General features: G+C 42.1%; 1 protein-coding gene across 2 annotated transcripts in view; it reads left to right on the top strand.

Moving 5' to 3' along the window:
- The first annotated feature begins 1,182 nt into the window (after positions 1-1,182).
- Positions 1,183-13,536, top strand: part of LRIG2 (leucine rich repeats and immunoglobulin like domains 2) — a 40,635-nt gene continuing 28,281 nt past the window's right edge. For both annotated transcript variants that reach the window (XM_042852654.2, XM_008171753.4), the window contains exon 1: positions 1,183-1,473. In XM_042852654.2, the coding sequence (XP_042708588.2) occupies positions 1,268-1,473 (206 nt within the window). In that variant the 5' untranslated portion in view covers positions 1,183-1,267. The remainder of the gene's footprint in view (positions 1,474-13,536) is intronic.

The raw sequence follows: 13,536 nt of genomic DNA, 5'->3' as shown, positions 1-13,536 counted from the left end.
TGAAGTTAAGCTGACTGGTCTGAATTTCCTGGGTTGTCTTTATTTCCCTTTTTATAGATTGGCACTATATTATATTATAGATTGGCACTGTGCCCCCTAAAATTATTGATTACACCCTCTTGCGCAGCCAGCTGAAGAACATACACAGAGCCGTCTACGCATGAGTGATGTGATGCCATGGTGCTATTGTATGAGGTAGTGATGAGTGATCACTCTGCTTAAAATGCTTGCAAGAGATCTGCATTATTCTGAGTCTGGTTCCAATTGGCTGTGCATAAAAGCAAGAGCTTCACAGCCCTCCCCCCAGACTCCCTGTCTGGGAACCTCAGTCTTTAAAGGCACAGCCCCAATACCACTTCAGAGACAGGAAATGCAACTGACCATCTGCAAAACAGTGTAGCGGACTACCCATAAAGTAAACAAATTGAAAAAAGGTAGGGAAAAATAGAGAAGTCTCTCTGACCTTTCTTCATTATAGAAATCGTAGGGGTTATTTGTAATGACAGATAGAAGAAAATTTTCAGATGGAAATGTGGTTTTTAAGTTGACGATATCCCACTGATTGAATGTTCAGCTCAGCATTGCTGCAGGGGAGATTAGTGCTATACAAATGAAATATCATTTTAAAGGTAGCAACCCCCTTTGCCTGGCGGGATTTTAAGAAGAACTTTGTTGCATTCTTAAAGAAGTTGCATTCAATTTTAATGTGATATTTGGTTGCTATAGCTTGTTAATGACACGTTTCAGATGAGCTTCTGGCTGGTGCGCAGTGCTGGATTATGAGCCCTGGAGACAGCGGTCTCACTTTATCCCCAGACCAGGTACAGCAAGAGCAGTAGCATGGCCACATCTTCCCAGCACACCAGGCTTTGGCTCACCCATCTTCCCTACAGTAAAGGGTTTGGGTCAATGTCCTCCCACGTGGGAGCCAAGAACCCGCCCAGGGACTGAAGCCCCACCCCGTCCCCAGGCTGGCTCCTCCCACTTGCGCTGTCAAGCTCTAGCCCGCCCCCTAGCTCCGCCCCCTTCGAGCACTCATGTTGTCGCCTCCGCTATTGGCTCCTCCCCCTTCAGGTGCCAGTTTGTAGCCCCGCCCCCTGCCGCCTGTCACTGCCCACCTGGCTGGTCTAGAAACCCCGCCCTTCTCCTCGTTGGCCACGCCCCCGTGCGCGCTGAGGTCAGACGCCGCGCGCTGTGGGCGGGGCTAGCGGCTGTCCCGGCCTGTGTGCGCCCCGTAGCCGCCTGGGGCAGGGCCGCGGCCGGGAGGATGCGGGGAGCGGGGTCGCGGCGGGGGGCGCTGCCCCTGCTGCTCTTGCTGTGGGTGTGCGCGGCCGGGGAGCCGCCCGGCGAGGCCTGCGCCGCGCCCTGCTCCTGCCGCCGCGGCCTGCTGGACTGCAGCCGCCACCGCCTGCCGGGGGGGCCCGGCCCGGGCCGCCGGAGGATCCCGCCGCTGCCCGCCGGCACCACGGGCCTGTGAGTACGGGGGGGGCGGCCGCGCGCTGGGGGACCGTTGCTAAGGCGCCTGCCCTGCCCCGCCTCCCTGCGCGCCAGGCCGTCCCGGCGGGGGGGCTCCTGCGCCGCCCCGCCCGGTCTCGGCGGGGCCCCTTGTGCACAGCCCCCGGCCCACGGGGCTTCCGCCTGTCCGGCCCCAGCTGCAGCCTTCCCCGGTGCGCGGGGTGCCGGTGTCTGGCTAGCAACCCCCGTTGGTACTAAGTGCTGCAATTATGGGGCTGCTGAGCCGCCTTCTAATACCCAGTTATTTCTGCTGCCACCGACTGAGTAATGCAATGGCTAATTAAGTGAATTCAGACAAATCCCTTGTATCCTAAGGATATTGGCAGGGTCAGTCCAGGTGAGTAGGCCGCCGCTGTTGTCATCAGAGAACACAACCCCCAAATCACTCAATTATGTGGCGAATTCTGCCACCTTAGGCTGCTGGGAGGCCTTGACTGTGTAATGTGAGTGAGACTGTACAGAAAGGTCTGAATTCTAATACCCTATATATTTAATATACGTGTGCATCTCCGTCTCATAGTCTGGATTGATCCATGTTTACATTTTCTGATGAAGTGACCAGGGCTTGCGAAATGCTCAGCAGGAGACATATTTCTTGCTACATATTAAGTTGAATAAATAACTGCACAGCTGTTAAAGCAGGTAGCTGTTTCTTTCCTTTGATTGAAAGGAACGTTAAGAAGCAGAATTTGTTTTGGAAAAGCATCATTGTTACATGTGGCTTCATTTTCTGAAACCTGTCATTTTTAGATCTGTCCTGCTTCTTGATCTTTGTTTAGCCAGGAAATTGACTTTAAGTGACAGCTAATCTTCCAAAATATATAAGAACATAAGAACGGCCATATCGGGTCGGACCAAAGGTCCATCTAGCCAAGTATCCTGTCTACCGACAGTGGCCAGTGCCAGGTGCCCCAGAGGAAGTGGACCAACAGGCAATGATCAAGTGATCTCTCTCCTGCCATCCATCTCCATCCTCTGACAAACAGAGGCTTAGGGACACCATTCCTTACCCATCCTGGCTAATAGCCATTAATGGACTTAACCACTATGAATTTATCCAGTTCTCTTTTAAATGCTGTTATAGTCCTAGCCTTCACAACCTTCTCAGGTAAAGAGTTCCACAAGTTGACTGGGCGCTGTGTGAAGAAGAACTTCTTTGTATTTGTTTTAAACCTGCTGCCTATTAATTTCATTATGGGAATAAGTAAATAACTTTTCCTTATCCATTTTCTCCACGTCACTCATGATTTTATATACCTCTATCATATCCCCCCATAGTCTCCTCTTTTCCAAGCTGAAGAGTCGTAGCCTCTTTAATCTCTCCTCATATGGGACCCGTTCCAAACCCCTAATCATTTTAGTTGCCTTTTTCTGAACCTTTTCTAGTGCCAGTATATCTTTTTTTAGATGAGGAGACCACATCTGTACGCAGTATTCAAGATGTGGGCGTACCATCGATTTATATAAGGGCAATAATATATTCTCAGTCTTATTCTCTATCCCCTTTTTAATGATCCCTAACATCCTGTTTGCTTTTTTGTCCGCCTCTGCACACTTCGCATACATCTTCAGAAAACTATCCACGATGATTCCAAGTTTTTTCCTGGCTTGTTGTAGCTAAATTAGCCCCCATCATATTGTATGTATAGTTGGGATTATTTTGTCCAATGTGCATTACTTTACATTTATCCACATTAAATTTCATTTGCCATTTTGTTGCCCAATCACTTAGTTTTGTGAGATCTTTTTGAAGTTAATCACAGTCTGCTTTGGTCTTAACAATCTTGAGCAGTTTAGTATCATCTGCAAACTTTGCCACCTCACTGGGAACCCCTTTCTCCAGATCATTTATAAATAAGTTGAATAGGATTGGTCCGAGGACTGACCCTGGGGAACACCACTATTTACCCCTCTCCATTCTGAGAATTTACCATTAATTCCTACCCTTTGTTCCCGGTCTTTTAACCAGTTCTCAATCCATGAAAGGACCTTCCCTTTTATCCCTTGACAACTTAATTTACGTAAGAGCCTTTGGCGAGGGACCTTGTCAAAGGCTTTCTGGAAATCTAAGTACACTCTGTCTACTGGATCCCCCTTGTCCACTTGTTTGTTGAGTTCTTTGAAGGGGTCTAGTAGATTAGTAAGACACGATTTCCCTTTACAGAAACCATGTTGACTATTGCTCAACAGTTTGTTTTTCTATGTGTCTGACAATTTTATTCTTAACTATTGTTTTGACTAATTTGCCTTGTACCGATGTTAGACTTACTTGTCTGTAATTGCCGGGATCACCTCTAGAGCCCTTTTTAAATATTGGCGTTACATTAGCTAACTTCCAGTCATTGGGTACAGAAGCCGATTTAAAGGACAGGTTACAAACCTTATTTAATAGTTCCGCAACTTCACATTTTGAGTTCTTTCAGAACTCTTGGGTGAATGCCATCTGGTCCCAGTGACTTGTTAATGTTAAGTTTATCAATTAATTCCAAAACCTCCTCTAGTGACACTTCAATCTGTGACAGTTCCTCAGATTTGTCACCTACAAAAGCCGGCTCAGGTTTGGGAATCTCCCTAACATCCTCAGCCGTGAAGACTGAAGCAAAGAATCCATTTAGTTTCTCCGCAATGACTTTATCATCTTTAAGCGCTCCTTTTATATCTCGATCATCAAGGGTGCCCACTGGTTGTTTAGCAGGCTTCCTGCTTCCGATATACTTAAAACATTTTATTACCTTTGGAGTTTTTGGCTAGCCATTCTTCAAACTCCTCTTTGGCTTTTCTTATTACATTCTTGCACTTAATCTGGCAGGGTTTATGCTCCTTTCTATTTGCCTCAGGATTTGACTTCCACTTTTTAAAGGAAGTCTTTTTATCTCTCACTGCTTCTTTTACATGGTTGTTAAGCCACGGTGGCTCTTTTTTAGTTCTTTTACTGTGTTTCTTAATTTGGGGTATACATTGAAGTTGGGCCTCTATTATGGGGTCTTTAAAAAGCGCCCATGCAGCTTGCAGGGATTTCACTTTAGTCACTGTACTTTTTAACTTCTGTTTAACTAACCCCCTCATTTTTGCATAGTTCCCCCTTTTGAAATTAAATACCACAGTGTTGGGCTGTTGAGATGTTCTTCCCACCACAGGGATGTTGAATGCTATTGTATTATGGTCACTATTTCCAAGCGTTCCTGTTATAGTTACCTCTTGGACCAGCTCCTGCGCTCCACTCAGGACTAAATCTAGAGTTGCCTCTCCCCTTGTGGGTTCCCGTACCAGCTGCAGTTTTCTTTTGTAGAATATATATACTACAGAATAGCTTAGCAATAGGAAGAGGTGTCTTGAGGTAATGCTTTTGTAGAAACTGAACATAATGTATATAATCTGATATCTGGGGGAAAGGAGAGAGATGATTGTATTGTTGTGGATGAGAAAGTGACTCTAATCATTAGTATTTTATTGCTATAAAGTGCAAATTTGCTTTCCTTGACTGCCAAGAAAGGTGTGTTGTGTGGAGTTTCTGGTTTTAGTCTGATGGAGAAAAGACTGGACGTTAAGAACCTAAATACCTCTGTGGATCTGGGCCAAAGTTTGAGAGGAAATAAATGCCCTTACCTGTAAAAGAATGCACAGGCCCTATCATGGACCAAACATTGTCTCAATTTCCCTATGTTGATTAGGCCCAGTTGTCTTTTATATTGGATTGATAAAAGGGGAATTTAAATGCTCCAGACTGTTTAATAACCTCTTTCTTTCACAGTCCATGGTATGAGGTAATGACTTGTTCTGATCATCAGATTTGAAACGCCAATTCTAATCCCAGTTGATTCTGCCCTTCATCTTCTGGAAAGAGCGAAACTGAGATTCATGCAGTTAACTTTTCAATATCCTTTTGAAACCTGGGATCCAGTGTAGTCCATGTGACTATATTAGAAAGTTACTGGTCCTTTCTAAAAAATTGGATTTGACTTGTTCTTTGACAGTTTATTTCTTCTCCCTGCACCAGCTGACAGGACTGTACTAGTTAGTGGCTGCAATTCAATGTCTGTGAAGCTCTCTGGGATCCTGTGAGTTGTAGATTTAAAGGTGTTATAGAAATGCAATTGACTACTTTATTGGAACAACCTCTTTGGACAGCTACAGATTTTAACTGTAATTAAAGCTAATATTGGGTACAGTGAAAATGTAACTACTTAATTTTTTATTTGGCTAATCAAGGCATTTGCCAGTATCTGTGATAGTTTTGGGTAAGCCAAAAAGTGTCAAATTCCCCTGGTATAGCTTGTAAGAGTTTATAGATTTTTTTTTTCTATACAACTAGACAGATTATATGGCAATATGAAATTTGCATGGATTTCACACTTCAGGTGGCAACATATGCAATCATAGGTGTGGTATTGCAATCATTTTGACTGTTCCATTCTCTTCTACCTGTACTTCAACTTCTTTCCTATCCTCTTTACTAGATATAGTGATTCCCCCTTTTAATAAATTCTTCCCCAACAGATGTCTGCCTGAACCATATGCTCCTTCACACCAGTCAGCTTTCCCCTAGCCCCTAGTTTAAAAAATATCCTACTGTCTTTTTAATGTTACATGCCAGGAGTCTGGATCTGTTTTTGTTTTGTTTGTTTTTTAGGCGGAGCCCATCTTTCCTGAATAGGCTCATCCTTTTCCCAAAAGTTCCTAATAAATCTAAAACTCTCCACCCCACATCATCTCCTCCAGCCATTTAAACCCTGCAATTCTGCCTGTCTTTCTGACCCTGTGTGTGGCGCTGTAAGCATTTCAGAGGATGCTACCATGGGAGGTCTTGAACTTCAATCTCTTATCTAGTAGCCTAAAGTTGGCTTCCAGGACTTCTCTCCTACCCCTCCCTATGTCATTGGTACCCACACATACCGCAGCCACTGGTGCCTCTCCGGCACTGCACATACATCTGTCTAGATGTCTCATGAGATCCACAACCTTCAAACCTGGCAGGCAATTTACCATAATTTCTCCTGGTCATCACAAACCAATTATCTATACTTCTAATAATCAAATCCCCTATAGTCCACGAAAGCTTATGCTCTAATAAATTTGTTAGTCTCTAAGGTGCCACAAGTACTCCTGTTCTTTTTCCTAATAACTAGGGTTCCCTCCCCAAGAGGGGTATCCTTAGTGTGAGCGGGTACCAGCACATGTCTTTAAGGAGGGTCACAACTATGGGATGGTTTCCCTCCACTCAAGATTGATGTTCTCCTTCCACATGACTTTCCTCCTCCTTAACAGCACAGAGGCTGTCAGACTGGGGGTGGGTGGGACTGCTCAGTTATGTCCTTGAAAGTCTTGTCCTTAGACACCACTGTCTTAAACATAAATACTAATCATCGTTGCATAACACGTACTGCTGTGTGGAAGAGAAGGGGTAAAGTCCCAGATCCACAAAGGTATTTAGGCTCCTAACTTTGATTGCAATCAGTGGATGTTAGGAACCTAAATACTTTTGTGGATCTGGGCCTGAGTTTGAGGGAAATCAAATGCCCTTGTGTATAAAAGAATGGGCAGGCCTTATCTTGGACCAAAACATTGTCAATTTCCCTATGTAGATTGGGCCCAGTTGACTTGCATTGGATTGATGAAAGGAGAATTTAAATGCTCAAAACTGTTTAATAACATCCATTTGGAAGATAAATGCAAAACCCATATTCAATTATCTATAACAAGTTCTGGAATCCCATAGCTTACTTATAGAGTCATAAACAAGAATTGCCTGTGAAAAGCTGTAGGTTTGGCAGGAATCAGGGATCTGAACTGTGAAAAGTAGGGCATGTCTCAGTTAACACGCTCAGTCTTCTGCTCACTACCCTGTAGGTAGGTAATGCAACACAAAAGGTATGTTCCCTCCTTGCAGTAAACAGTAAGAACTGATAAAGGGAAGCTTCAAAGTTGAGTTCAGCACACAAGTACAGCCTGCTAACCAGGCTATTATAAGATTTAACAAACCTTGAAAACTGCTGCCAGCGTTTTTTGGGAATGTCTTAACTCAGACTTTCTCCAAGGAAAATATTCTGTTCCTGAAGAATAATTGTAGTTCATCAGGTAGCTAATCACAAAAACAAAACAAAAACATCTGTTTTATTTAATGAGGGCAGGTTTTCTAGCTTGCAAAAGTACTTATATCGTTCTCCAAGCAGATAAAGGGGTGTGTTTAAAACCTTCATACGGAATGCAATGGGAAGAAGTGGTGTTGGCTCCTTTGCAAGATTGTGCAATCTGACAAATGCTGTAAACAATAATTAAGTATATGTTCTCTGTTATGGCTTTCAGGAGTTTAGCGCAAAAAGCATCTGGGGTGGGGAAAACAACTACTTCCATAACTACTCTAAATGTTCTGGATCCAAGCAAAAAGCTATAATGCACAAAAGCCATTCAATATTCAGTCATTTACCTGCATTTTTGTGTAAATTAAGAATTAAATCTCTTAACACGAAAGAAATGTTGACACCCATGCATATTGACATCAGTTCTGCCTAGGGTGACCAGATGTCCCGATTTTATAGGGACAGTCCTGATTTTGGGGGCTTTTTCTTATATAGGCACCTATTACCCCTCACTCTCTGTCCCAATTTTTTACACTTGCTATCTGGTCACCCTAGTTCTGCCCCTTGTTGTTTTAAAGCACCAGAAATTCTTATCTTATTCTTTGCATAAATTTTCCGCAAGCTATTGGCAGATAAAGCTTCTAGCAGGCTTTTTCTTTTTCTTCCCCCTGGATAAAGGAGTTCTAAAAACATGGACTTGTGATGAAGTGTTCAGAAAGCCATCATTCCAAATGTTTCTCTTGGGATGTAAGGGGGGTGGGGGGGAGAACATGGTTACCTATGATGCAATATCCCTAGTATTGATTAGATTCCACAGTTTGTGTGGAAGACAAGCACTAAAGCTAAAGATCTTTAAATCAGCATGTCCAGATAACTCTTACCAAAGAGTTTTAAAAGCTACTGGAGGAGCTGTAGGGACCATTTAGAACTCTCAGAACACTGGGGAAGTTCAAGAGGACTGGGAGAAAACTAACATTGTGCCAGTGTTTTAAAAAGGATAAATACAGTCAGCTACCTAGCCCTGATAGCCTATCTTGGGGGCGGAATAATGAAATGGCGGATTCAGGACTCCATTAATCAATAATTAAGAGGGTAATATAATGTCAATCAATGTGGATTTATGGGAAATAGTTTGACAAGATCTATCACATTTTGAGATTGCAGGCTTGATAAAGGGAATAGTATTGGTTTAATATACTTGGACTTTGTAAGGCATTTAACTTGGTACCGTGCGGCACTTTGATTAAGAAACTAGAATGAGACAAAATCAACACACATTAAATGAATTAAAAACTGGATAATGCATTGATCTCATAATGTAACTGTAATTGAGGAATCATCAGAATAGTATGTTTCTAGTAGTGCCCTACACTTTAATCAATGAGCTGGGAGAAAACAAAATCATTGCTGAAAGTTTGCAGATGACTCAAAGATTGGGGGAGTGATAAATAATGAAGGCAGGTCACTGATTCAGGTCAATATAGATTGCTCAGTAAACTGGACAAAAGGTTTTGTTTTGTTTGGTTTTTTTTAAAAGGTATTTTCAGTTGGAGCTGAGTAACATATTTTTCAGCCAAAACATTTTGGGAGAAAAATGCAGGTTTGGCAACTCCAAAACATTTAGTATATTTATCAGTTTCAATGACTTTTGTCAGGAAAAAAATAAATATTATTTTGGCTATATTTGTACACTTTTTTCAAAACAAAATATTTTGATTTTTTTGGACTTGAAATGAATTTCACTTCAACATTTTCTTTAATTGTATTAAGAAAGATATAAAAATAGTCCAAAACAAAGTGTTTAGGTTTTTAAAATGAAACACTTTGTATGACCTGAAACACATTTTTTGACTCTTCAGTTAACTGAAATTTTTCTAAAAATTGTTTTTTCAGTTCAACTTGAAACAATTTGTTTTAGAATTTTCAGAATTGCCAGCAAGTTGAAAAACTGGTTCTTCTCAGAGCTCTGGTTTCAGTGTGGCCAAATGCAAGGTCATATATAGGAACAGAGAATGTAGGCCATATGTACGGGGAGGTTTCAGAGTAGCAGCCGTGTTAGTCTGTATCCGCAAAAAGAACAGGAGTACTTGTGGCACCTTAGAGACTAACAAATTTATTAGAGCATAAGCTTTCGTGGACTACAGCCCACTTCTTCGGATGCATATAGAGTGGAATAAATATTGAGGAGATATATATATATATATATATGTACGGGGAGGGGAGATTTATCCTGGGACAGAGTCTGAAAAAGATGGAAGGGGGAGTCATGATGGATAAGCAGCTGAAGATGAGCTTCCAGTGTGACTCTGACTAAAAGGACTAATATAATTCTTGGATGTATAAATAGGGGACTATCAAATAGAAGCAGGGTGATCTTATTACCGCTGTATGGCACTGGTGAAACACTTCTGGAATACTACGTCCAATTCTGGTGTCCACAACTCAGGAAGGAAGTTGAAAAAATGGAGAGAGTTCAGAAAAGAGCCTCCAAGTGATTAAGAGATTAAAGGACATGCCGTATAGTGAAAGACTCAAGGATCTCAGTCCATTCAGCTTATCAAAGAGAATGTTAAGGGGTGACTTGATTAGGCTATACGTACTTAAAGAGAAATGTGATAATAGCGATCCCTTCAATCCAACAGACAAAGATATAAGAAGATCCCATGGTTGGAAGTTGAAGTTAGACAAACTACATATTAAGAAATAAGGTACAAATTTTTAAGTCAGGATAAGTTACCAGGGGCCGTGGTGGTTTCTCCATTACTTAAAACCTGATTTACAAGAGCATCGATAGTTCAACCACAGCTATTGGACTTTAAACAATAATTAATTCAGTGAAGTCTTATGACTTGTGTTATGCAGGGGGTCAAACTAGATGATCCCAGTGGTGATTCCTTCTGTCCTTAAAATGTATTGGGGTTTGTGGGGAGGAATCAATGGAGCTGCCATCTAGTGGAATGCATCTGACAGGTAACCCAGGGAATGACATCTGATTTGACATCAGATAAGTGAACTGACATACCTATCCATTTTATTGTTGGAGAGAAGATTTGGAGACTACACTTCTGGAGGGTAAATCTGAAGTACAGCGAGTTCATATAGTTGTGATCAGATCGAGCTTACCGTACACTTTCCACACTGTGGACTTTAGACTGTATCTTTATATACCATTAAACGATATCAGATGTTAAACATTGTACGCTTAAGGAATGAGAATATTGTAGTCGTATCAAACTCGAACATCTACTTATTCAAATACATTGGATTTGGATCGTTCTCCAGGACTTATAAAGACATCAGTTTGGTATGTGCGTTTCCTCCTATTTACTTAACAGATAAAAAATAGTTCAGCTCACAATGAATGTTTAGATGAGTTATATACCACACAAGATGAACCTTTAAAATATATCAGAGGGGTAGCCGTGTTAGTCTGAATCTGTAAAAAGCAACAGAGGGTCCTGTGGCACCTTTGAGACTAACAGAAGTCCTGGGAGCATAAGCTTTCATGGGTAAGAACCTCACTTCTTCAGATGCAAGAAGTCTTTCATGGGTAAGAAAGACTTTCATGGGTAAGAACCTCACTTCTTCAGATGCAAGAAGTCTTGCATCTGAAGAAGTGAGGTTCTTACCCACGAAAGCTTATGCTTCTTGCATCTGAAGAAGTGAGGTCCTTACCCACGAAAGCTTATGCTTCTTGCATCTGAAGAAGTGAGGTTCTTACCCACGAAAGTTTATGCTTCTTGCATCTGAAGAAGTGAGGTTCTTACCCACGAAAGCTTATGCTCCCAGTACTTCTGTTAATCTCAAAGGTGCCACAGGACCCTCTGTTGCTTTAAAATATAGTGATTACACGGAGCAATGTGCATACTGCAAAACACGAACTTCACAGTGCAAATCCAAGCATATTTAAGACAGCAGATTTTTTTCAGAACAAGAAAATACAAATTATACTTAGAGTTTAGGATGAAAGCAGCAGAAAGTCTTACCTGTGTGACTGAATAATTTGTTCACTTGTTTGGAAAGTCAGACTTGTTCGATCACTAAATGTAAAATGTTAGAAAAACCAAATGATCTATTTGAAAACGAATGGCATAAGGAATAGTTGGTGACTAATTATAAAAAGTGTCCAAAATTATGCTCTAAGGCAGTGTTTCCCAAACTTGGGACGCCACTTGTGTAGGGAAAGCCCCTGGCGGGCTGGGCCGGTTTGTTTACTTGCTGCGTCCACAGGTTCGGCCCATCCCGGCTCCCACTGGCCACGGTTCGCTGCTCCAGGCCAATGGGAGTCGCTGGAAGCGGCGGCCAGCACATCTCTCGGCCTGCGCCGCTTCCAGCAGCTCCCATTGGCCTGGAGCAGCGAACCGCGGCCAGTGGGAGCCGTGATCGGCTGGACCTGCAGATGCGGCAGGTAGACAAACCGGCCCGGCCCGCCAGGGGCTTTCCCTACACAAGTGGCGTCCCAAGTTTGAGAAACATTGCTCTAAGGCACCAAATGCAAAAGTTCTTGAAAAAGCAGGTAGTCTTACTTCAGTATCTTGTCAATGAAAACCCATTTTGCAATTTGGATCTACTTCTTAATAAAACACCTTGCTTTAGAACTTTAAATTTATATCGTCACAATAATCTTAATGAGACCAGTCAAAGCCTTTGGCATAATATCATTTGGTAGAAAACCAGGCATTAGAATTTGACTGGTTAAACTGTGGGCTTTGTTGAGGGTCAGATTATATTAATAATCAAGGTGATAAACTGTTTGCTGTTATGTTGTAATTAATCTCCTCTGCCCATCATATTGCAAGTTTATTGTCCCGCTGCGAGGTCCAACGTATTCCTGCAGTAAATCTCTTCTGAATTATTTGCTGGAAAATAGTTATTCTAAACATTTGAATATGTCATTTCCTTACATTTTTATAACTTTATGAGCGTAAACTTTCCTGCTTTGGCACTCCAGGATTCATTTAATGAGTTCCCTCATGTATAAAAAGAGGGAGTTTAATGAAGTGAAGAATGGTTCAAGCTAGTATCATTGATAGCATAACAGCAGGTGAGAAGTCTCTGTTAGCAGATTTAGTCACTGATGAACTACACAAATCTATAGAAAGGCTAGAGCTTTCCAGCCTTGCCAAGCAGGGTAAATCCATAGTGATACTTTCCTAGATGCTTTTTCTCAATGCCTGGTTATTTCATGAACTGTTCTAGCTTGCTTGCAAGTTGTGGCTATTAATTAACCAGGCCATTTTGCAGTGCCATGTTCATTTTGAACTGATTTACTCCAAATGATTAATCCAGTGCATCCTGGCATTGAAAGCCCAGGAAGTGCCTTGGACTCTTGGGTCACGAAATTGACACACTGGATTATACCTGGCTAGGTGTTTTGTTCCATCTCAAGAGGCTTTTTACTCTTTTCACATCTCCTGAAAATAAGGGATTTTGTTAATGGCTCCTTTTAGTTCTTTCTCAGAAAGAACTAAAAGATCTGCTGTAGACTGGCATATTTGACCAAAGCTGGGAGAATTCAATGGTCAAATGGCAAAGGTAGAAAATAAGTGAAATAGTCTGTTAAAAGAATAAGGATGCTGAATCTGCAGCCAGGAGCCTAATGGAAATGCAAGCTGGTTCCCGTGAGACCAGAAATTTACTTTTTACTTTCCTTAGCCATTAGTCTTTGGTAACTATAGGTTCTGCTCCTTACAGCACAGGTTTCCACAAGTGCAGAATAAAGATCTGTATTTTTAGAATGCGGTGGGCTTAGGGCAACAGAATCCTAATTTTTCATTTCTTAAAAGTCCCTAGGAATTCGTCAACTTCCTTTAAACTATGGCTTTCCTAGAATTTCTCACGGTATTAGGTATAAGATGAGTACAGGAACTGTGTTGTGGGTTTGGGTGGGTGGTTTTTTTTTGCGGGGGGGGGGGGGGGGGAGAGATCTTAATTAGCTGCAGCA

This window comes from Chrysemys picta, chromosome 4 (assembly GCF_011386835.1).
Source record: "Chrysemys picta bellii isolate R12L10 chromosome 4, ASM1138683v2, whole genome shotgun sequence".
NCBI classification, from domain to species: Eukaryota; Metazoa; Chordata; order Testudines; family Emydidae; genus Chrysemys; species Chrysemys picta.
This window is presented reverse-complemented; position numbering and strand designations above follow the sequence as displayed.